Source organism: Gymnogyps californianus, chromosome 12, assembly GCF_018139145.2.
Source record: "Gymnogyps californianus isolate 813 chromosome 12, ASM1813914v2, whole genome shotgun sequence".
Classification (NCBI taxonomy): domain Eukaryota; kingdom Metazoa; phylum Chordata; class Aves; order Accipitriformes; family Cathartidae; genus Gymnogyps; species Gymnogyps californianus.
The window spans coordinates 13930247-13954547 of NC_059482.1; the positions used below are offsets into that span (position 1 = coordinate 13930247).

Sequence of the window (24301 nt, forward strand, 5' to 3'; positions counted from 1 at the left end):
GCTGGGTGAGCCAGCCCCAGGAAAACCCAGCCTCCAAAACACGAGAGACAAATTCTGGTGGGGGAGGAAGGGCAGGGAGGAGAAAGTTCAAGTGCTGCTGGGTGGGAGGCAGAGCTGTACTGGAGGTGATCAGCCTGTTGTACTCCAAACAGCTGTTAACATCACTTCTGGTTCTGGAGCTGCCTGTGAAAGCTTGCGTCTGGAGAGCTGCATTGCTTGTGCTCGGGTAATGACCAGCTCCTCTGCCTGCTTCTAACACAGGACCCTTCTCCCATCTCCCAAGGAGAAGAGGAGTTGCAATCCTGGGGGCTCCCTATGTGCTTCATGGATTGCTCAGATGGTTCTCCTGAGTGGTGAGGGTGCTGAAACAGGGGGAAGCTGTGTGGAGGAGTAACTGTATTTTTACCAGTCTGTCTCTAACTTGTAAGGTCTAAACCAACAAACATATCCTTTAGAATCCCTTCTGTGACACAGCCATGTGCTGGGCTTTGGCTATTGCATGTCCCTGAGGAGAGAGAGAGAATGTCAGCTGGCGTGAGGGATGCTTGCTTAGTGACTGCCAGGGTGCTTGCAGCGCTGCTACTCCAGAAAGGGCTGTCTTTGGGCTCCAGGGGCGTGCTGTGAGGGGCTGCCCTTGCTCGGGGGCTACACCAGCTGCATTACAGACCCCATTTTTATGAAGGTAACATACCTCGAACTGCTGTATTATAGGGACAGCAGTGGTACTGCTGAAGTCTTGAAATAGCAAAGTGTGACAGTCTCCATTTGTTATCCTCCCCAGATTAACACCATAGCTCTTTACCAGTGGATCTTGTAGGACGTCTCATTGTTAAGGCTGTTTCCTTGCAAACAGATGGCTGCAGCGTGTGACGTCCTGAGTGCCTGTTGGGACCCAGAACAGATACAGGGGCTTGCTCAGCCTGCTGGCTTGCGGGTGTTGTATCCGTCTTGAACGTGGTACTAGTAGAATGAACAAATGTGGCTGCAGCCTGATACCCTGCAGGACAAGTCCTCCCCTGGCCACAGGACGACTGTGACTGACGCTAGCCTGTCTCTGTTGAGGTTTGGGGGGTAAGGCACCTCCCCTGCATGAACCGCAGCAGAAAGTTCTACTGCAGAGGCCCTTGCAGGGTTAATGCACGGCATCACTCCTCCTCCTGCTCCGCTGGGGTGATTCAGTAAAGTCAGCTGTGTTAGGAGTGTGTCAGGGAGAGCAGCTGGACCCTGCCGAGCCAGTGAAAAACAGCCTCTCCTTGCAGAGCAGACACCCCTGCAAGTGGTGTGAGGCTCCCTCCTGCTGCTGGAGCTGTGGAGGGGGAAGATGCTTGGGCAGCTCCCCTGCTTCTGTGGCCCCAGCCATAGAGGCTGGACCAGAGTGCTTGCTCTGGGTACCGCTGGGGAGCAGGGCTGGACTGCAAAGGGCAGGCAAAGTCTTGCGGGAGTGTATGAAAGACCTTTGGACTAAGACAGACATGCACAGTGAAACTTTGCTGGGCTGCCTGGCTCTTAGAGGCTGGTCAGCAAACAAGTGCGCTCAAGGCCATTTTTTTGGAATGAGCTAGAGACTCAGGTTGATTTGCCTGAAACTTGCTGCTGAGCAAACACTCATCAAGTCAGAGACTTTGATGGAAACCAGGTAGTTGTGACCTGGGTGCTGGTGGCTCTGGTTTGTGGGTTTGGTTTGCCGGCTCACACCATGGTATCTGAGCCATTCAAGCCATTTGAGGATGACTGTAAGGGGCGCTCCCACAAGCACTGCTCTCCTGTGCGCGCTCCCGGGCACGGGGCTCGTTCTGCAGCTCTGCCACCGTGCAGAGCCAGTGCCGAGGCTCTGTGCAGAGCCAGGCTGCCGAGAGGTTCCCCCAGCACACACGCTCGCCCTTGTTGCCTTCTCGCAGCTGGGCCATGCTCTGTAAGGCGGTCATCACAGGCTAATGGCTGTCTGGGGATGTGATGTGTGTTAGGTGACATGGTTCCTCCTGCAGGCTTTGACGGGAGAGGGAACAAATGTACGGAGAGGCCTCGGTGTCACACTTACTTTTCCCTCTGGTGTCTCTGGAAGATCCTTTGTGTATGAAACCACTAAGGGTCTGGTTTTACCTCATGTGTAACTCTTCTGACAAAAACCACATGTGACTTTTTTTCCTTGTTGCTGTCTGTTAGAGGAAAAGAGGCCTGTCTGGCCTTGAGTTAATGCTTTTCCCTTCTCAAATCTGTTTTTTCTAAGGTTGTCACCAAAACATATTGTGTTTAGGACAAAAAAGGAGAGGCTAGACAAAGCTCAAGCAGGGGCGCAGTGTTCCCTTGCTGCGTGCGGCAGCCTGGGCAGCAGGATCACAGGCAGCAGGATCGCTGCCAGCAGTGGATGCTCTGCCCCAGGGTGGTTTGACTGTGCAAGAGAGGGCACTGCACGAGAGTGCTCTGCTAAAGCAAAACCTCGTATCTTGCTCCCCTCCTCCTTTTTCTCTGCCCTTCCTACAATAGCAAACTGGGGAGGCTGTATAACTTGCTCTTGGCCATGAACCTCTCGATAAGAGGTTCACGGAAAACCTGCTTATGGTTTATTTGCATTTCCAGGCCTTACTGGAAATGAAGTCAAATGCCAACTTCAAAGGGAGTCGCTCAGCATTTGTCAGTACTCGATACCGCCTCCCTGCCTGCCTCGTCTCCTCCAGCTGCCGCCTCGGGACCGCAGCACCGACTGCTGTGTCTGTTCGGAGGTTTTATGAACAAGTGTGTGGGCAGGAGAGGCTCCTTCCCATACATGTGCGTGGCACTGGGGTTTCTCCTGCCTGTGACATGCAACATAAAGCAGACCTGGCTGTGTTTTGCCTGCCCAGTGCTTTACACCATGGTGTGCAGCCTGTGCTTCCCTGGAGTGCAGCACCCCTCCCCAGGTGCTCTGGAGAGCATCTCCAGCGCCCAGGTCTTGGGCAAGGATTTCTTGGAGCTGTTTTGCCATATTGTGTACACCACGGAAGTGACAGTAGTGTAACATCTTCTTCCTGCCAACACCTTTCTTAAAGAACCGTGGCCTGGAGCAGAAAGAGTCAGAAACAGAAGCCTGTATTTTTCATTGGACACACATCGCTTCAAAGCTCACCAGTAGTTGGGACCATCTGTGCTCCTCAGTTCCTCCTGCTAACCAAAAATCCCAAGCTGAGGAATATGCGAAACTGCTTGCAGCAGTAGTGAGTCGGGAGAGGCTGTGGGCTGTGGCAGAGCCAGAACTCCTGCTTGGATAAAAACTGAGTGAGTAACTGGGAGCAAGACTGACTGAGAAGCTGGCTCGCTTCATCCTGCTGCCTCCGAATCTTGTGAACTGCTGAGTCAGCGCCGTGCTCTGGAGTTGGTGGCGTGCCTTGGCTGCACCTTGGGACGGCGGAGCACATGTGTTTCAGTGAACTGCTTTGATCCTTTCTTTTCAGTTTATTCACAGAGCAAATCTCCCCATTACATTTCCTTCGACTTTTGTGACTGGCTGCTACAGCAGTGCCATCTTCTTCCTCACCTTCCTACCAACTTTGGAGAGCAGAAGAGAATTGCCTCACTGCATGGCCCCTTACTCTTTTTGTTTTCCTGTCTCTTTGCTGGAGAATCCCCAGCAGTTTCAGTATGTCTGATGCTAACATTCAAGTTTTGCTTTCCATGTTCAGTGTACTAGTGTTCTCCTTGCTCCTGACAGCTACAGGGACTGTCGTCTGGCTCTTGTGTGCCCAGCTGAGAAGGAACCATTTTGCTGAGGGCTAAAACACTCTTGCATTTTTCTAAAAGTGCCTGGGCTCCAGTTTCTGCTGGAGGCAGCAGAAGGACCATGTTTCAGCCAGTCGGGTTTCCTGAACCAGTGCACCCTGGGGTTAGGCAGTGCCAAGGCTGGTGTGCAGTGGGGATGGCTGCACGGTGCTGTGCCCTTTGGGCTGTGACACCTTCAGGCAGGGGCTGAGCAAGGAACCCCTTCTGGCAACTGATCCCCACACATCATGTTTGGGAGCCTTTCAGGAGGAGGATGTGACTCCACAAAATCCCCAGCCTGCAGATGTTTTTCCAAAGTGAGCATTCAAGCTACCGCTCTTACTAGTTGCATGGATTTGCAACTTTTAATGAATCCATGGTAAGGCATTTATTTAGCTCAAAAAAGAAAAAATCCAAACCATCAGGAAATGCCCTATTAATGCACTGGAGATAGAAGCAGGCTGGAAAACTCCAGACTGGACTGTAACAGCACAGCCCGTGATATAAAACCCATGTGTTGAGCAGGCCAGAAGCCAGGAACCCCAGGCTCTAATCCCAGTGCTGAGCTCCCCAGCTTGGCTAATAAAACTACAGGAAGGGGGGGAGAAGCTTTGTTTAAATTTCCCCATGTTTTCCTGGGCAGGCTCCTTTTACCATATGCATTAACAGTTTAAGAGTCACTAGGTTACTTGGGGCTTCCATGTGAAAGATCTTCTCGACCCTGTGGCAGCCCCAGCCTTTCCGGATCTCCCCGCTTGGCAGCAGCTGCCGCGCGATACCCTGACGCTGCCTGCACGGCTGCAGAGCTGGGAGCAACACCGAGCGACTGGCTAGCAATAGGGAAAGCTCTGGGAGAAGGCACTGTAACGCACACAAGGCAGCATGCGAGTAAGAAGCCTCTGGAAGTGCAAGTGCTCATGTGCACCTCGCGGCTCCAAAACACCACGTTTCAAGAGAGCAGTGTGTGTACGTGATGCGAGTTGCCGTTATTCTCAATTATTCACAAGTGTTGCAGCTTTTCCACCCTTGACTCTTCTCCATACCCACCTCCCGCAAGGAACGGGGACACACCAGTTGCTGGAAGATGTGTTTCCAGAAAGGCCATCAACTGCAGCTTGCATGGAAAAAAGGGGCTGGGTTGTTTTTGGTGGAGTTTGTTGGTTTGTTTTGTGTGGGGTTTTTTTTCCTGCTGTGATTAAGAAAAGCTCTTGCTCAACAAGCATGCATTTGTTAGAGGCATGCCTGTCCTTCATTAGTGGATAAAAACAGTTCATAGCTCTTTCGGGGCTGATAATATTAAGACCTTCGGACACATACGATAAAGAAAAGCTGATCTCTAAGAGAACTAAGGAGTAGGTTCAAAACTGGAATAGATTTCTGGAGCCAGTTACTAGGAAGAAACTGGGAGTTTCGCCTCAGGAGGAGGGAAATGGAACGCCAGCTATGGACATGGATTCAGCCGCTGGGCTATTTTTGGCTTGTGAACCATTCTAATGGCTGTTTATTTTTAAGGTCACTTTCTGTTTGCATAGCATGTACACCCTTCTGGTGGGTGGGAGGCATTGTAAAAACAATCGCTGCTGCGCAGAGTTATGAACTAAGCTTGGAGAGGGATGGAAAAATCAGAACTCTGTGTACTTATTGCTTTAAAACCCAAAAACATCTGCTTAAGTCATAAGGTTTGTTGACCCACTCTAAGCTGTGCCCCCACCGGATAAATACTGTTTCAATTAACACAGACTACTGCAGGCGATTGCAAAAGACTTGGAAAAACTCGACTGGATGATAACATGATATAAATACAAAGGAAGCAACAGATTTGGCAATTTTTTTTCACTCGCGCTTACCTTCAAGCAGTAAATAGAAACCCAGAGCATTCAGTCCACAGCTGAGGAGTCAGACCTCATGCTGGCCAGCCGGGCCTGAATCCCAGCTCTTGTTTAAGACTCTTGTTAAATAACAACACACTTTATTGTCATATTTTCCTGGCTTCTTCCTGTTGGCCATATCTTTATTCACACACAGTCAAGTGATGCAAATCCATTGGAACAGTGGCAGTTTACAAAAGACAGTAAGAATGATTACTTTGAACTGAAATTTAAAAAACCCTAAGTCTGGCCATCTGGCAGGCAAGGCACTCTTTGGAACAGGTCATGGTAAGGAAACAGTTTGTAACGTTGGCAGTGTACTCCCAGCCATGTTCCTTTTCCAGAGCATAAAATATACAATACAAAAATATACTAAAAGTAATAACAGAGTCTGTAGAAATGTCTGCTGCAAAACAATTGCTGTTGTCTGATTTTCCGTATATTTACTCCATGCTATATTATGATAGAATACTTGAATAAACACAGTTTATTTCTAACTTAGCTTGAACTTTAAAGCTGATCTCAAGTTAACTGTAAAGTCTTGGGCTCCAATCCTGGAAGTACATAAAGCACCTTAACTTTGGACTCGTGAGACTGATAGACATGAGGTGAGCCCACAAGCGAGCATTCAATGCCTTGGGCTCCTGCTCGGGAGGGAAGTGGAAGCTGAAGTACTTCATAGGATCTTAATTTGGGGCATTTTCCTGGATTTTTCAAGACTTTTAACAAGTCTTCCCTGGGCTATCCTTTTACCTGATAGGCTTGAGTTCATCAAGTTGCTGGTAATCTGGTGGAACTGCCTGTTTTTGAGATCTGGGGCTCTGCACTTAGTTGAGTCAACTGCGGTGTCTCTCCCTCCTTATCTCACTCCCCTGTGTAATTTTACCTGTCCCTTTTCCCCCTCCTTCCTCCCTCCTGGCCCAGTACCACCAAAATGGCCTCTCTCCATGCGAGAGAGCTGGATGCTCCAGTGCTTTGCTAAGGCTGCTCACACCAAGCCTTGTACGAGCTCCTTGCATTCGGAGCACCATTTCCTTAGTGTTTCCAAAGTTGAGAGACCCAGGTGTAGAAATGGAAGCCCATGCCGACCTTACCGGGCAGGGATGAGCAGCTATCCCCTCAGGCTGGCATGCTTGCAATGAGAATCTCTGATGTAGATGTAATGCTCATGGAAAACGGCATCCGGAGTGCCTCTTGCTAGACAGAGGAATGCACCGCTAGCAGGCAAGCGTGTTTAACTCCAGGATTTCTTGCTCCTTGTTCTCCCAAGAGCCGATCTCAAAGCATTTGAGAAAAGAAGTTAGTATTGCTCTGTTTTTGCAGATGGGAAGACTAAGGCACTGAAGGGTGAGCTCATTTGGCCAAGGCTGATCCACAGGTCTCTGCCCCAGTCCGTGCTCTTCACTGAGCTGTTGCTCTCTGTACTTGCATCATATGAGACAAGTTCTCAGAGGGGTAACCCCATCTCTGCTCCCCATGCAGACACCACACACAGGGGCCAAGATCCACCTTCCTAGGCATGGCCTCCAGAGAAAACATCAAGAAGGATATGCATTGGAGGCCAGAAGTTGGCTTCCCAATGTCTAAATGCCACCGACTCCCAAGGAGGTCAGCTGTGGAAAGATGACCAGGATACTTCTGAGGTATAAAACTCTGTGTCTGCTGGCCACTGGTCAGCTTTGTCATCGTCAGACTTGTCGCTGTCATCGCCGCTGGAAGGTTCGTAGCCCGGGATGGCAGAGCGGATCGGCTCCAGCTGCCTGCGATCTGCCTCCGCCTCCTTCTTCTTTTCTGCCAGCAGCTGCCTGTAGCACAGGTTGCAGACCCTCAAGGGCTTGGGGGACAGCCGGGGCATCAGGAACCTCTGCCTGGAGCAGTCTGCGCAGACGACAAAGCCGCACTTGCGGCAGTGGTGCCTTCGGGTGAGCGTGGAGAACTTGGTCTGTGTGCAGCGCATGCAGATGTCCGTCGCCTTGTCTGGGATCCAGGGGGCTGCATGCTCTGTGGAGGGCTGCCGGCCCGTCTTCGTCAGCAGGTGCCTGATGCACTCCTCCAGATGGCTGATCCACTCCTTCCTCTCCGTGAGGGAGGCTGCAGAAACCACAAAGGACTTCTTGGAGGTTTTAATCATCCAGCGGTTCTTCATCTGCAAGGTGTCTGGCAGCGTTTCCAAAGTGACATCTTCAAGGGGAATGATGTGCTGGGAATTGTACTTCCTTTTGTTGATGACTATGCTGCCGTAGACGAGGATGTCGTTGAAAAGGAAGAATATGCGAGGCTTTGGTTTCTTGCGGCATTCTTTCGTTAAAATCCCTTCTCCTAGAAGGACCCTTCCCGGCACGGCCAAGGGCTGTCCAGAAGCCCCAAAGCAGTTTTCCACAGCAGCAATGCGCTGGCTGTTGATCTCAGTGTTTGCAAGATGGTCCACCATCTCCAGCTTGCTCTGAAGAGAGGAAAATAAAGAGGAAAGTGGTGAAGCTGCAAACATCTACACCTGGGTGAGGCTGAGTAGTGAACATATGCACAGGTGAGACACTCCTAATGCAACCTGAGGTTACAAGTAATCTTACCACTCCTCACTTTAGTTTGTCACCTTTTTAAATTAAATTTTCAAACCTTCTGACCCCACTTTGCAACAGCTCGGTCTATACTGGGATAGTTCAGTTTGCAGCAATGGAAGCTGCTGAAGGCAGAGCCAGCTCTTCCACTACAGCTGTGCTTTCTACCAGTATAACTGTGTGCCCATAGTAAAGGAAGCCGGTTGGTCTGAACCTGCTCCTATGTAGGTATAGGTACTTGCTCAGGAGTTACTGTACTGTGACAGCTGAAGGGTACCAGGACCCCCCCTTTCTATCTCTCTTGGCGCCGGGAGCTAACTGATGCGGGGCTGGACGCAGGCTCAGGGAGGTCATCTGTGGACTTGGGAGCAAGCCTCCCATTTCTGACAGCACACCTGCTTTCTCGAGGATTAGTTTCATGTACATGCACTCCACAATGCCATTTTGGGCCAGAGCTGAGGCAGGAACAAAATAGTGTGGTGTCACTTGTTCCCACTGGTCCTCCCTGGGTGACAAAAAGAGGGGGGAAAAAAAAAAAGAAAAGTAAAAAGCACCCGCTATGTGAATAAACCCACACAAGTGAAGCCCTTCCTCCATTACCCCAGTTACGCCGGGGCTGCTGGTGCTTCCAGTTACAAGACACATCATTCTGAAAACAGTCTGACTTCTGCTAAAGGGGAAGTGGAAGGCAGCATGCTCATCCCTCCCCACACCTCCGCGCCCTCCTTCTCATACAATCTGGGGTTTCAATAGCCTGTTGGGTTTTTTTTAATAGAAAAACCTAGATAAGGGTAACTCCGAAGCAAAAGGAAATGTTTGCTATTGGTAGTTTGCAGTAAGGAAAGCACTCCATGCTGTAAGTTCAATTTTTCATTGCACCTAGGCTCTCCTGCGCTGAAGGGTGCTGCCCCGAGGGCAGCCGGTCATGGGAACGTGAGTCATTTCCTCCTCCAGCGAGGTAGCTCAGCCATCACGAGGCGGCTCCGAGATCACAGGGATGTGTGTCGCCTTGGTTGCTGTTAGCGGTTCATTGAACCACTAATGCAGAGCTGCTCTTCACCATTTTTCCTGTCCTCCTTGTCCAGAGTCCCTGTAGCCAAGGAGGCTGGAGAGAAAAGGGAAGAGGAGGACAACACGCCTGGTCCTATGTGTTTGGGACAATGACTTACATTCTTCCCTTGCCCTTCACCCCAAATCACCCCTTCGGTATGCTAGAAGGGAAACCACAGAGCCGCTGCTCAAGGCTGCTGCGTGCCATTTACCTCTCGCCTCAGGTATCTGGCAGACAGACCAGTCAATTCCTCTGAGTTCCCAGAATTTTCTCCTCTAGAGCAGGCCAGGGTACAAAGGCACAAAGCTAAGATGCAGCCCCGGGAGACCTAAATGAAGTGACCTACCCTGCAGAAATAGCTTTCACAGAGAAGTGTTGAGTGGCCAGTGCTCCTGAAGAGCTGGCTTCTTCGGGGTCTCCCTCGAACTAGAGGGAGGGTCCCAAGGCCTCCAACTTCCTTCTGGAAGGACGTGTATCTTCAGGGCCTCGAAGCACCAGAATGGATTTGATGGAGTTGGACAGTGTTAAGCATATCCACTCATGTGCGTGTTCTTCAGTGTGGAGGGCAATTCACAATTAACTGCAATGCTCCAAGCGGGGCCCATGCTGCAGCCAGACGGGGGGAATCCAGGGGCCTGATGCCAGCAGCAGCGGCTGAAGTAATGCCCCAACTAACCTGCCATTTCAGTACAGACATGTAGAAGTTGTGCAAAGGGATTTATTACTTGCCATCAGGAGAGGAGAAAGGCTTTGTTCCCCTCCTTGATCTGTCAGCCCGAGTGGACCTGTGCAAGGAAGGGAGCTGCTCTGCTGCAGGACATACATTCAAATCTATTCTGAATTACAATAATGCAGCATGTGTTTTTTTCTCTCCCTCTTAAATACACAAATTAGGCTGAAGAACAAACAGGCAGGGCAAACTATGGTCCACAACTGAACACCAAACTCCCTGACTATGAATACCCAGAGTCTCACCTATCCTGGCATCTGGTCTCTCGGGGTTTCCTACAAACAAATCCTTGGATGAGGAGCTTTTGAGTGAAAGAGCAAGATGAGCACATAAAATAATAAAGCAAAAAAGAAAAACTGAAATTACAGCTTGGGAAGTTTGGTGTGGAAAGACTGTGAATGCAACAAAATACTGTCAAGAATTTTTGGCACCAGCAACACCAAGTGGGATAAACCAAAGCAGTTAATCCTGCTCCCACCAGTCTCGCTTCCTCATGTTTCTGGGTTATGGAGCCCCAGCTCTTAGCCTGCTGCTTTTACTTTAGAAGCATGGTCCAACCTCTCAAGCAAGTATAGTACTTGACTCTATTTCTAGGGATCTCCACATACCGGATCCCAGTGGAAATGAAAATGTTTTGTCAGATATAAAGACTGTGCCTGCAAAGAGCCAGGAAACGTAAGCTCATTTTCAAAGAGGAGTGCAAGCCCTGCTGCTGTGAAAGCTTTAGCTGTTGCACTGATTTGGGCCCCTGCACAGGCCAGAAAGCTCTTGGACTTGCTGCGTGGCACAAAGGGAGAAGGGGCTGGACAGGGGATGGACACAATCCTGCAACATGAAAGAAATGAAAGTGAGCTCTCTTACACATCACACTTCCACCTGCAGGGTATGTCCTTATTCCTCCACCCTCTGGTTTATTACCTAGTTGAAATGCCACAAGTTACCCAAAGAAAAGCTAACTCTGTTCTGGGAAAATCTTCCCTGCTAAGACTAAATGTGTCAGCTGCTGCTCTAGCCCAGGGTATTTCCCGAAGGAGTTTTCCTGGGGAAGCAAAAGCAGAGCGTTTTTCTTCCATCTCTCTCCCCTCAGGTGTAAATGACTGGAGAACAGCACGTACACATACCAAGCAGTAAAAAAATAGGAGGGGTAGGATTCACATCACCTACCTTTAGACTTGGACAACTAACTCTATCCCTCTACACAGTCCCTTTTCAGTTAGGGGGGGAGAAACAGCCATCTGCAGAGGGTGACTCGCCTCATCCCACCACACACAAGATCAATCCTGCCCCGAGTTCTAGATAGTGTTCAGCTTGAGTAACCACATACAAACCGTTTTCATGTTAATATTGTGACTCACTGCAAATAATACTCAGTTTGGCTTTGGAATGGAAGTACTATGTGAATTTGGTAAATAAAGATAACTGCTGAGTGTTATTATGGTCTCCTCTACTGGGAGATGAGAGCCTCTCCCTTTGGAACAACAGTGATGAGATATAAAAATGAGGATATAAATTCTAATCTATGTTATTCATTTTGGTAAATATTTTTTTCCTGTTTGTTCAAGTGTGTCCTGTCAGGTCAGCAGGGTCACAGTGCTTATTACCAAGTGATATGTATGCATGTGCGCCATGTGTGACAGAAGCTTACACAGTTGAAATGAGGGTGGGAAGATGTACTTTACTGGCGTGCTACTTTTTACGGGAGTTTTTGGCATGGCAAAGTTTGGGGTTGTTTTTTTCATCAAGATCTGTTGGTTCTGCATGTGATCAATTATTATGCAGTGAATATATAACTCAGCGAATACGACTGATATTCAAGGGAAAAAAATACCATTTGGCACTCCACTCCAGAAGTAAGCAAGCCACGTCTTTTAACAATGAGCGCTTGTTCACTTGTGATTATAAACAGCCATGTTGATGCATGCCAGGCAGAGCATTTCAACTTAAGCTCCTAGGTCAGTGAGTCTGGGCTATGTTTTTCAAGTCCGTATCTACCTAAGGCTTAGGCACAGCAATGTAGTGAGCTGTTCTACCTGATTCTTCTGTTCCTGCTGTCAAACAGAACTGACAGTCTTGGTATCCACTGCATACCTAATGCATACCACATGCAAGGGATGGTCCATGAGTATCAGCGCACTGAGATCTGACTGCTGAGGTCTGCCAGCAGAAAATGCCCTGAGCCTCATCTCTCTGCAGCTCTCCCTTACTCCCTCTTTCTGCTTTGCTCAGCTGAGAAGTCTCTCCTGGAGTTAGAGCTGGCATAAGCTCTTCCTCACCAAACACAGCAAGTAGGACGCAGCCAGCTTTTAGCCAGAGCAGGCATTTAGAGCAAGAAAAACACAGTTCCTCTCCTTTTCCTGCCGGAGGGGATTTCAGCTTGCCTCTCCCTCTCTCCCAGCATGCTGTAACTGCTGGGCCACTGGGGGCAAGGGGGGCAGGCTCTGGCAACCCCCTTCCAGCCGTGCTCGTGAGGAACCCAATTCAGTACACGTACGTTTTGGGACTGACTGTCACATTAGGCCTTTGATTGAGAAATGCCACCAGTCCCGGTGCGATATTGAGCTACTGAGCTTCTTGCCACTGTTGCTCAGCATGCCCAGCACTTCTGGCACGTAGGGCCAGGGCAAGGGGACAGCTGAGGGGTGGCTTTTGAGGAGCACAGACTGATGTTACCAAAACCAGCAGTTGGTAGCCTGAGCTCAGTTGTGGCTCTTGCACGTGCCACCCAGGCTCAGAGGCGTCCAAACAGCTTTGTATGGAAGGAAAGAAAACCTGAAACTCAAGGAAGAGCCTCACCCCCTGCCTCTCCCCTGCTCTCTGTCCAAGCACACATCCTCTGGCAGTGCAGCACGGCGGTACTCCACATGCACCTCCTGCTCCCCACTCTGCCGCTCATCAGCGTTGACCTGGTGAGTGGCCATAAGGAAGACACCTCCATAAGGAACTCTCGGGCATTGGAGCTGGAGGTGATAGGACTAATGTAACAGCTTTTGGTCAGGCCACCCGTTACGTGCTCAGGCTGGACAAGGGCTCATGACAAATGACATACACAGGCTTGCTGGTGAGGGTGGGTAATCACCAAGGGAAGAGATGAACTCTCTGTCTCCCCCAAAAGCCCGAAAGCCCACGTGCCTTTTAGAAGAGATGTATGGCCAAAGGTGAGGGATTCCTCTTACAACTCCACAGTGGGATCAATTTCTGTGGTTTTGGTACACGGTCAAACTTGGTAACTTAAGAGTTCCTTCTAAAAAAAATAAATAAATCATCACTCTAACCGGCGCTCAGGCCATGCACAGACATCAGGGTGCTGCACAGCGGCGGGTGGCGATTCGGTGTTGACCGTCTCCCCCGTGAGCAGGGCGCTGCACACGCGTGACGGGAGACCCGTGGGTGGGCGCAGGTCCCAGGCGAGCAGGGCACACCGCGGGCTCCGCAGGGCCGAGCCCTCCCGGCGGCGAGCACAGCCTCCTACACCCCTCTCTCCTACAGCGGGCGGAGCAGCGGGGCGCAGCCGCCAGACCGCTCCTCTCCCGCCGCGCCGGCCCGGCGGCGGAAACCCTCGACTCTTCCAAAACTCTCCCTCTCCGCACAAGCTGCCCGCCGAGCCGCGCCGCGCCGCGCCGAGCCCCCCTGCAACCCCGCTCGGCCCCGTACCTCCGCGGAACGGCCTCGGCCGCCTCCGGCGAGCGATCCCCGGCCGCCCCGCGCCAGGCGGCTCCGCTCCGCCGCCCGGCCGGGCTGCGCTCCCGCGGCCCCGCGCCGCGGCCCCGCCCACCCCCGCGCCCGAAGGCCAATGGGCGCCGCTCGGGCTCAGCGCGCCGCGGGGGGTCGCGCCCCCTCGCTGGGCGGCGGCCAATGGCGGAGCGGGGCAGGCGGCGAAGGGCGGGGCGGGGCGCCACCAGGGGGCGCCCGAGCGCGGCCTCTCCGCCGTGAGGCGGGGCGGCGGGTTGCGCGGAGGAAGGGCGGGAGGCGGTGCCGGCGCCAGGCGGGGCGAGCAGCCGCTGGTCCTCGCGCCGGGAGCCGTTAGTCGTTAGCCGTTCCCTGGGGCTGCCTCGCGGCGTCCGCGGCCTTCAGCGTTTGTGAGGGGGCTGGCCTGGGCCGTGCGGCCCTTCGGGCGCCTTTGGGCCTTTCCTGCCGCCTCTCCTCAGCCTGCGCCCCGTCAGCGCTGGGGCGGGGGCCTCCGGGGATACTCCGGGGGCGTCTCTTGCTGTGGCTACGTCTCCCCGGTGGCTGCGTGTGTCACGGGCCACCGAGCGCCCCTCCTGCCTATCGCTGCCGTGAGGGTGGTGGGATGGGAGAGCAGAGGCCGTGGGCGTCCCTCAGCACCTGCTGCGGGTGCCCCAGGCTGGAGGCATGGGTGAGCCGAGCTCTGGTCCTTGCCTGGTGCCGTAAAACAACCCCGAGCTACGCGGGCCTGTGCTGATCTATAATTCAGGTGCTTGCTCACTTTCTGTAATAGCTTTTCTATTTTTAATGGGAGCTGATGGACCTGTCAAGGTATTAGAAATGTGTTTTTTTTTCCAGGTTTTCGTTTTCTTTGGTAATAATAATGTGGGCTGGGAAGCTCGTGGTGCGCTTTAGAGCTAAAGTGCTTGGGCAGTCACGAGATTTTCCACAAGACCTTATTTCTTCATATTTTATATTTGTGTCAGGTGAGCAGGTGAACGAGGACATGGACTAAGTTAATTGCAGTATGTGGCTCCCTGGCAGTGTATGAGGGAGGGTTACAGAGAGGGCCGTTGGGTCGTCAACAGACTTCTGAAAGCCTGGGAGAAGAGAGCTCACCACAGAGGGCAGGCTGCTGGGCTGAGCAGTGATTTTCAGGTTATTGCTAGGGCTTTAGTGTGGGGTCTTTTTTGTCCTTGTGGGAGAGCAGGACTGAGTGGTCTGTCGGAAGGAGGGGCACAGCCTTTGCAGACCAGTTTTCACAACTGGGAGCTGTTTTGTGTTGAGCCTGGACACCAGCTCTCTCCGCCCTGACTGCCTTGCAAGCAGTCTTCTAGGTCTGGGGAGATCTGCCCAGCTTAGAAATTAATCCTTGACAAAATGCTTTTTTTACGTAAAGCTAACTGTAAATATACAAAGCACTGAACTAAATATGTCAGTTTGTCTCAGCTGCCAGAATAATTCACATCTAACCAGCCACAGATTATTACTCTCAAACTGGTTTTTTTCCCTATGTGCTAAAATTATTCTGAATTTGCTCTCATGTTATCCTAATCATAGTCTTTATCACTGAGATGTAGTACTTTTTGATTTATTTTTCTTGTTGTTTCTCAGTATGCTCACCTGGGCAATAATCATTACATGTCGGCCAAATGTAGCATTGGGTTAGCCAAACAGCCTGGGATTTGAAGGTTGTTTCTGCTTTCTCCCTCTTCAGTCAGAAATGGACGTGTGTTCGGGCAACTGCTGCATGAGGCAAGGGAAGCCTCGAGGTACACACTGGGCGTGCAGTCAGCATTAAGCAGTTGCACTTGAGAGCTGACTTTCTGTTGGTGTTTTGTTTGTTTGTTTTGGAAGCTGTTACATCCTTGTTTGAATGCCTTATTGAGATACAAACTCAGAGTTTAACCAGTAATCTTAAAAGCTATTTGATAGGCAGGCTCAGGAGCAATTTTTTCCTGACTGTAAAAGCAAAATGTTTGTGGGACCACTTGAAAAAGCTGCAGCCCAAATTACCAGCTTTTAATGCAACTGGAGCAAGGTAAAGAGACTTTATCTGATCTATTGCCTCTGGCATTTTCTCCAAAACCACTTGTTTCTCAGTAGCAGAAATATCTTGCCCAACTGGGATGCAATAATTTCAAAGCAAGTAAAGGAAACTGCAGCTGCTCAGCTGAGTCAGCCAAAGGTAAGCTCTGCAGGGGAGAAAATGGCTTTTTATTATCTTCTAGTGGCAAAATTACTACAACAGCCTACAAGAAAAGATTAGATTATAATAGTAACAAAAACATCTGTTAAATTCTGAGCTCAGTGTATGTTTAGTGCATATTTAAAAAAAAACAAGACAGACATTTCATAAAATTATTTTGAATAAAACTCAATATTGAGATTGTTTGCAATATTAGGAACCCACCACAATCATAGGATAGACAGTGGTTTTAACTAATGGACTACATGGGGCATTTCATCAATGGACAAGACAGCTTTTAGCTATGGAGATTTTATTGAATTGAGCTTGGAATACTCCTATTACTTAATGAGTGAGTAAGTCAACGTGTGTTCATTATACGGGTTACTTGTAAGCATGAATAACCTCTGTCCTATGCTCTGTGAGAGTGTGGTGTGCATGGAGGGATGAATGTTTGTCTGATCTGGCTCCCGGTGGATTCAGCTAATCAGCCTATTTTAGAAGTGTATGAATTGCTGTGATTGATTTGTGTCTCTGAAGCCCTACTAGCATCATTTGTGTGCTTTAGAAATGAGGTGCTTCCAAGTCTGACGCTGCAGAAATCAGAGCCCTGCTCGGCTCTGTCAGTACAGACTGAAACTTCAGAACGTCAGTTTCCAAAATATCACTAGTCCACATGCCTTGAAACTGCTGCCAGACAAACCCATTTCAGAGGGTCCTTGTGTCCTCGGGGCTTCTCTCAGCCCACGTGCAGGAACTTACCCACTTCTTGAGTTGTTCCTGGGAGCCTGGCTGCACAATGATTGTCAGAGTGATGAAAGTATTCCTGAAAGCAGCCTTGAGATCTGCTTGCTCCTCTGCCTTTCACATAAGCAATATGCAATCAATGTGCTTTTGCTTTTACAATGACATTGCTGTGCTTTGCATGTGTGTAGCACTTTATTCTAAGAATCTTGAAGTGCAGCATAAATACTAATAACTGTGTGAGGATTTGTCGTGGTTTAACCCCAGTCAGCAACTAAGCACCACGCAGCCGCTTCCCCCTCCCCCCTCCCAGTGGGGTGAGGAGGAGGAAAGGAAAAAAAAAAAGTAAAACTCATGGGCTGAGATAAGGACAGTTTAATAACTAAAGTAAAATATAATACTAACAATAGTAATAATGAAATATAATAATAGTAATGAAAAGTAATATAATTTAAAAAAGGGCGGGTGGGGGGAACAGTGATGCACAATGCAGTTGCTCACCACCTGCTGACCGATGCCTGAGCAGCGATCCGCCCCTCCCGGCCAACTCCCCCCTGTTTATATACCAGGCATGACATTTCATGGTATGGAATACCCCTTTGGCTAGTTCAGGTCAGCTGCCCCAGCTATGCTCCCTCCCGGCTTCTTGCACACCTGCTTGCTGGCAGAGCACGGGAAACTGAAAAGTCTTTGGCTTAAGATAAGTGCTACTTAGCAACAACTAAAACATCAGTGTGTTATCAACATTATTCTCACACTAAATCCAAAACCCAGCACTGTACCAGCTACTAAGAAGAGAGTTAACTCTGTCCCAGCCAAAACCAGGACAGGGTTTGTACCCTCTTGACAGAGAGTAAAACTGAAACTTGGAGAGTTACATATGGTCATACGCAGCTTGATCACTGAAATAGGAATAGTGGGTTATTTGCTATTGTTTTCAGCAGCAACAGGCTCTGGCTCAGAGTGAATCACTTGGGAGGCTGAGGAACATCACCCAGAGCTCCTGACTCAGGGCCCCGTGGGCCTCACCACAGGGTCATGTCCCAGCTCAGAAATCTCGGTGATCGTTACAAAAGCTGTCGTGTGCAAGGAGCACAAAACCACTCATGCTTGCAGATTCTAAAGTTGCAAGTTTGCATCGTAAGAGCCTTTGTGTTTGCTGTGCCTTGCCCTTCCCTGCTCAGACCTTCAGCCCTGTTCTCTTGGTCACGTATGTGCATTGCTGTGCATGGCCTTTAGGTAGAGTTGGAACTGAAGTCTTGAACAACCAGTAATGACCAAGGAGGTAAACAGCAGAGGCTAAATTTAAATGCTGTGTATAAATACATAATAAATATTTGCTCCTGGTTGGGTGCTAGGAAAAAGAAAGAAGGATGTGTGTTCTCCCCAGTAAAAAAAGACACGTGTGGTTGTCAGCACTACGAGAAAGGTTTGCAACCCATGTTATCTTTAGGCTGTATGCTGGTGTTTGTGTTAAGCTTTGGCAGTTGTCTGTGGATCTTAGTGCTGTGAAGGCACAAAGTATTTTGCTTGTTCCTTCTTAATTTTCAGTGATAAATAGCAGTGGTGAAACATACAGTGGGAGAGAGGAATGCTAGGGGTTTCCCTGCTAAGCCAATTTCAGTTTTAGTAGCTTGTTCCCTTCACAGTGGTCTGTAACTGTAATCACAGAAGTGGTAGAAGATCTGATCCAAAGCTTGGTAAGAGTTTTAATTTCTGTTTTGGATCAGCATGTAGTATATGGTTCCATTTATATCCCCCTTCTTAACTGTAAAATAGTCAGGGTATCTTGTCACTGAAATGTTCTTTATATGATGTCATCAGTGTGTACCATTCTGCATGATAGAGTATACTGTGAGCAGGAGATGATAAAACTGGAAACTTACAACCATGAGCAAACCAAATACACTGCTTTACACTCGTGGGGTCAAGCAGAGTGTGCAGGAGCGTGGTGGATATCAGGAGGGCGCGCTGGACCTCTGGCGCTGGACATGCAAAGTGGTGAGTGGGAAGCTGCTGCTGCCAGGACTGTGGATGCGCCTCGCCTTGCAGTGCAGAAATACCCCCACCGTCCCACACTGGCAGCCCTTCCCTGCCTCCCAGAGCACCAACGCCACGTGCCCCGTGACAGCTCTGTGGCTTCTCCCATGTGGGCTGTTGGCTTGAAGGCAGCAAGGGCATTTTGAAGCCGAAAAGTGAGCAGGTCCAAGTAAGGAAGGAGTTGCATTGCTTCAGTGGAAAAGTTGTTTTTTTTTTTTTAATCCAGGTTACTTAGTCTCAGTTTTTTCAGGTTGTGTCACTAACCCATGCTTTCTTTCATCCTTAACAGCATGAGCTTCATGTTTGTTTTCCGAGTGGACTGATCAAGTGGGTCGGTCGCCGTGAGTCTCCAGATTGCACCCAAGAACTGCCCAGTACGAGGACATACAACAGGGAAAGCTCAGAAGTTGTTTGTTCTCTTCAGAGGAATGAGACAGGTGAGTATGCACTGACAAACAAGCAGTAGGTTTGGCATGCTGCCAGACCACTATTTCTGAGTAGTGTTCCCCAGTAATGGGAGCAGGTTCTAGTTGAAATATGAAAGGGGAAGGTGAGAGAGAGCTGAGGTAAGAGACTATGAAATGCCAGAACTGTGAGAATGTGCAGGTATTCAGTGCAGAGGGGTGTAATATTAAAGGAAAAACATATGAAATTAATGTGGAAGAAAGAGATGTGTCTAAAAAAGCTGCTGAAAGCATTTTGCAGCATGCTGTGATAGAGTACTGCATCTTTTGGGCTCAGCCTTCCGTCCAGAATAACACCATTCTGTGCATGTTCTTCATCTGAACTCTTCTCCTACTATTGCCATTCTGTTTAAACAGTGATGTCATATTCAGGGTGTGCTTTTATTGCACAAGATAAATCATGGTGAACAATTAGGTATTTCAAACACTAAACTTAGGTGGATTAGGCATTTCAAATATTGAAGTGGGGAAAAAGCACAGGGAACAAGAGTGTGATAATCATCAGTTAATTTAAAAAGATGTAAATGTGTTCACCTATGATTGACTGATTAGTCAAAGACAGATAAAAGAGTTTCATTCATAAACCTTGCTTTGCCCATGGATATAGCTTCTATTTATGTGAAGAACATGCTTTGGTCTCTTTCCTTTGGAACTGCTACCCAGGCTGAGTGTGTGTGTCGCTCAGAAAGGAAAAATCATCTCTTTGTAAAGGACCCGCGCCTTGCCCCACATCAATGCCTTTTGTGCAGGAAGGCATCTGCTGCGATTGCCTGGGGAAATTTTATGCATCGAGTGCATAGTGCAGAGAGCTCTGTGAAAGGGGAAGGAAAAAAAAAAAGGAAATCCTTGTTTCCTTTCATGGTGTTCAAATATAAGGGAAAACAGAAAGGCGGTGTGGTTTTTTTTTTTTTTCCCAAGGTGTTCTGCTGATATCCTGGAAACCAAGAGAGCAAACCTCAGCTTAGCTGGGATCCCCATCCATTGCCATGCTGGATCTTTAAATGGAGAGGTGCTGAGCTGAAGGAGGAACCATGGGGATTTCTTACCAGGTGGAAGAAGAGGTTTATTGGCTTTTAGAGAGTGTATTGCTGCCTGGGCTGTGCAGGGCATGAGATGTGACATAGGCTAGGGCGCAGAGGATGTGTCGAGGATCACACCTTAATTTGTGAAGTGTAAATATTGTTGCCTGCTTGAGAAACCAGAGGGATTTTCTGTAATAGGAGGTGTGTGGTGGGCTGTTGAGGGACATCTGAAGGGGGAGTTGAGGATTCTGCTCTGTACTTCAGCTCCAAGCTGTGCAAAAATTGTCCACATGCGTGTGCTACCATCCTGCCTTTTTGGGAGTGGAAGGGACCCGCAAGAGTTAATGTTTTCCTTTAGATTTCTCTCTTACTGGTAAACTGAAATATGCAGGAAGCTTTGTTTCTTGTTTTCTGTTTTTTTTTTTTTTCTTTTTTGTCTTATCTGAGAATGAAATATTTCTTCTCTAACCTCAACCCTGAAGAGCAGTTGAGGGGAGGCAGGGGAGAGCATCACAGTTTGGCTCTCTACCATTTGGGCTGTTTGAATTCATTAGCTTGGGGGCCCCCACAAATGCCTCAGGCTGTGTACCTCCTCATGCACCCAACTTGGGAGAATTTCTTACCACTGCTGCATGCATTAGCCTTCATTAATACAATTAGCATAATAGCGATTAGGATTCATTATTCCCTACAAAAAGATAAAGCCAGTAATACATATCTCAGAATCAAATTCCTCAGTGCCTTGTCTTGGGATTGCTTTATTTTGGAGTTGTTTGCTCTTTATATCCTTCCGTCTCCTAGAAAAAAGAAAGCCACTTAATTGTAAAACTGTTTGGGTCAAAGAAATGCACTGAGATGATCTTTCACGCATGCTAAATAGGTGAATTGATCTATGGGACCCACACAGCTCAGCCAGCCACTCAACAGTCGAAACTGCGAACTTCATCTTCTTCAAGCACAAAAGCTACTTAGTTTCCCCATGTTGAAGACTTTTTATAATAGCAATAAGACAACTCTAGAGAGAACCATCTAATATTAACTCCAGGGAGTAATCATCTAATCACAATCTGGGGGTGATTTGAAGCACTCATCTGGACCAAATGCCTCACAACACCCCAGGAGTGGTTTTATTGCATGATAGCAGTACCCCATTGAGCCTTATTGCTTAATTAAAAACAAATTCCCAAGTAATTTTTTTGCCTTTCCATAAAAACACAGTAGTATATAGCATGTATAAAACATCCATTAAATGATGGTAGATGCAAATTTACATTGTGAGATACAATCCATTTCTTTACCACTTGGGGTTGAAGTTAAATGTAAAACCATTTCCTATAATCTGTGCACTGCTGTGTTTAGAGAGGAATAAATATGGGAAAGAGAGGTTCATTGTAGGATGCCTTGTTTTTATTAAGTGATATGTTTGGTCTCCTTACAAAGGAGTTCAAATTCTCGTCCATCTTGCAGACACAATCAACAGTGTGGCCTTTTCTGCTTTCTCCTGAGATTTCCTCAGCTTGCTGTCGGTTCAGTGCAGATCTTCAATAGGAATCCTGTATTTCTGTCTGGGATTTCCGTTTCTCTCTGAGCGGAGAGAGCACAAATGGTGCAGGTGATGTATTTGGGATACATCTAGCATACTATACAAGTGGTGCCCGGGTGTCCTTTGTGGGTTTTGTAGTCTAACGCGGATTAAGCCTGGTAGATGCACGGTACAGCCACTTCTGGTGGTTTTGCTGGACAGCTGACCTCTGCCTGCACTGGCAGCATGGCTGAGATGCCTCCACCTCGTGCAGCTTGACTGGGACCACTGCTGCAGATGTGGCTGCTCTGCAAGGGACCCGGACTGCAGATGGGAAGAGTATGAAAGTCTGTTTTGTTCATGTTGAGGCACGCCTCAGCATCTCAACCTACAGCTCCCTTACACCTTTACAGAGTGCTTTGATAGCCCCAAAGTGATTCCCAAATGAAGTGCTCCCCTGACGACTTTGAGTATTGTTCATGTATTACAGGCAAAGGAAACAAATCCAAGTTTTTAAGTGATTGTCCAAAAATCATACAGGGAGTGCTAGATACACTGCTCAGAAATCCTGGCAGCCAAAGCTGTAATTGGGCTTTGGCCACAGCACTGAAGTAAATGGGGGGGAAAAAGGGTTGGTATGACATTTTCTTCAGATTTGTTGCTCGGGGTGCCTTTAATTAACTGGTGGAGATAAGCTTGCAAGTACAATTTTTTAAATAAAAGCTGAGAATTAGTAGTAACTACTACTCTGGTTGTTCCACATGCCGAAGCCTTCTTGTGGTACCTACAAGCTCTGGATAGAGGATGACACTTCTGTCAATCTCACCCTCTGTGGACTCCACTCAGTATTACACACACCCTTCTGTTTTTCCCCATCAAATGGTGGTTCCCCAAGGACTGGTGGGAGCTGAAGCCACGTGTGAATATCTACTCCTGATAGGAGGTTGCGACATTCAGGGTTATAGAGGCAGCATGCTTTGTTCCATATTTAGAATTTGTAAAAAATAAATGCTTTTTTTTGTGTGGTGAACCGCTTTGCTAGAATGTTTTGCTGACTTCATTTTTAATGTCCCATTAGAGAGATGTTAAGTGTTGTGGTGGAGGATTTGTTATAAAGAGGTTACGGCATTGTACTAAGGAAATGAATGAGAATAAAACTAGTTGCCTGCTTCTGCTGCCTGAGATCAGTCTGAAAGAGCGGCAAAAAGAATAATTAAGTCTGTGTATTTAAAACAGTTCTGTAGTAACATGGGACGTTGCCAGGTCAGGAAAGGACATGAAAGGACCTGACAGTGTTCTTGAACAATAAACACTTTCACCTGAAAGATCTCTGCTGGCTTTATTAGGAATGGCATTATCTTGCTTTGATCTGACTCTAGGACTGGCTGCTCATACAGCTGACACGGAGCAAGTAGCCAACAAAGGAAAGCCCTAATAGGCTTTAATACCTTTAGTGAAGAGTTTCTCTTCCCCTCAGATGTGTGTAATTTTACAAAGGCTCTTTTCATCCTAACGTATCATGGTGATGGCTGTATGCAGTAGGGCAAGCACACACTCTCTTGGCTAAGGGGCAGGGTTTAGCAGACTGCCTGTCAGACTTGACCGGCCCTGTCCCACTGCTCAGCGTGGAGCTGTGGGGGGGTCAGCAATGCTCCTTGCCTGCCCTGCCTGTGGAGCAGCTGCCACTGGCACTGCTACAGCCTGGATGCATATGCAGGGCAGTGGATGGGAGCTGCCCTGGAGCAGCGCCTGAGGGAGCAGCCATGGTAGAGCATCTCCTACTGGTTTGGGGTTTATTTGGCGAGTAGGTTTTGAAGCAGAACAGGGGGTTTATTGGCCTTCAACAGAGTGAGAAAAACCAACTGTGCCCTATCTTGTGGCAACCAGTCACGCTGGGCAGCAGCGTACTGTTGGGATGAGCAAAGGCATGCCACAGTGGCATCAAATGTATGGCTTACTCTGAGTGACTGCAGCAGTGCTGAAGGGTTAGCAGAGTACAAACCTAGCCTATTCTCTCATCTGAGCACATTTTTAAAGCTTTACGACACAGAGTAAACATGATATTATATCTGCATTTATTTGGCCTTTTAACAAGATGAGGATGGTTCTGGGACATGTATGACTTCCTTCAAGAGTATATCCTTGTATGAAGGAAATGAAAAGTGTGATATTTTAGCAGTTGGAAATGCCTGGCTTAGTTTGGTTCTGTTTCCTGATTTCATTTTGACACAGTAGGCAATTCAGAAAATATATTTGCAGTAAGGAAGATTTAGTTGTTATGGAAACATCTGAGAAAGGCAGCTGACATAGGGTAAGGCATGCACCAGATTAGCAGTACACATAGACGCAGTAAAAAGGCAAGTTCATGTAAGGTAAGGGAGCAGTTTCTAGGCTCTGTCTGCTTCATGGGTGGTTTTTCTGTCAGAACAGGGGAAAAAAAAATCACTTTAAAACTGTAAGCATGTGGCTCCATCTTCTGGTACCAAAGCAAAATGTGTTGCTGTGGGCATAGAAGGAGGTGAGGAGATTTCTATAGCGTTTTTGTTAGCTGCAACAACAAAAACAACAGCAACAATAATAATAAATTAAAATACCTGTGCCTCAGAGCCAAGTCACAAGTAATTAATATAGTTTTCCTGAAGTTACAAACCATTCTGCTGCATGGGAAGAAAACTGTCTTTTGAAACCTCCTCTTAAGTGTGTAGCCCCAAAAGTGGCT

General features: G+C 48.4%; 1 protein-coding gene and 1 long non-coding RNA gene across 2 annotated transcripts in view; one reads left to right on the forward strand and one right to left on the reverse strand.

Annotated features, from left to right (window-relative positions):
- Positions 1–5674: 5674 nt before the first annotated feature.
- PLEKHF1 (pleckstrin homology and FYVE domain containing 1) lies at positions 5675–13644 on the reverse strand. Its single transcript, XM_050903951.1, has 2 exons — positions 13591–13644; positions 5675–8043 (listed from the first exon to the last, which is right to left on the reverse strand). The coding sequence occupies exon 2, from the start codon at positions 8029–8031 to the stop codon at positions 7210–7212; it is 822 nt and encodes a 273-aa protein (XP_050759908.1). The 5' UTR covers positions 8032–8043; positions 13591–13644; the 3' UTR covers positions 5675–7209.
- A 480-nt stretch (positions 13645–14124) lies between these two features.
- LOC127020981 (uncharacterized) overlaps positions 14125–24301 on the forward strand; it is a 42263-nt gene continuing 32086 nt past the window's right edge. Inside the window, exons 1-2 of the long non-coding RNA XR_007767147.1 lie at positions 14125–14371; positions 18864–19011. This is a non-coding gene — a long non-coding RNA (uncharacterized LOC127020981). The remainder of the gene's footprint in view (positions 14372–18863; positions 19012–24301) is intronic.

What these genes read in the sequence shown, in the direction of transcription:
- PLEKHF1 (XM_050903951.1), bottom strand. Translation starts at nt 8,031, where the DNA reads ATGGTGGACCATCTTGCAAACACTGAGATCAACAGCCAGCGCATTGCT.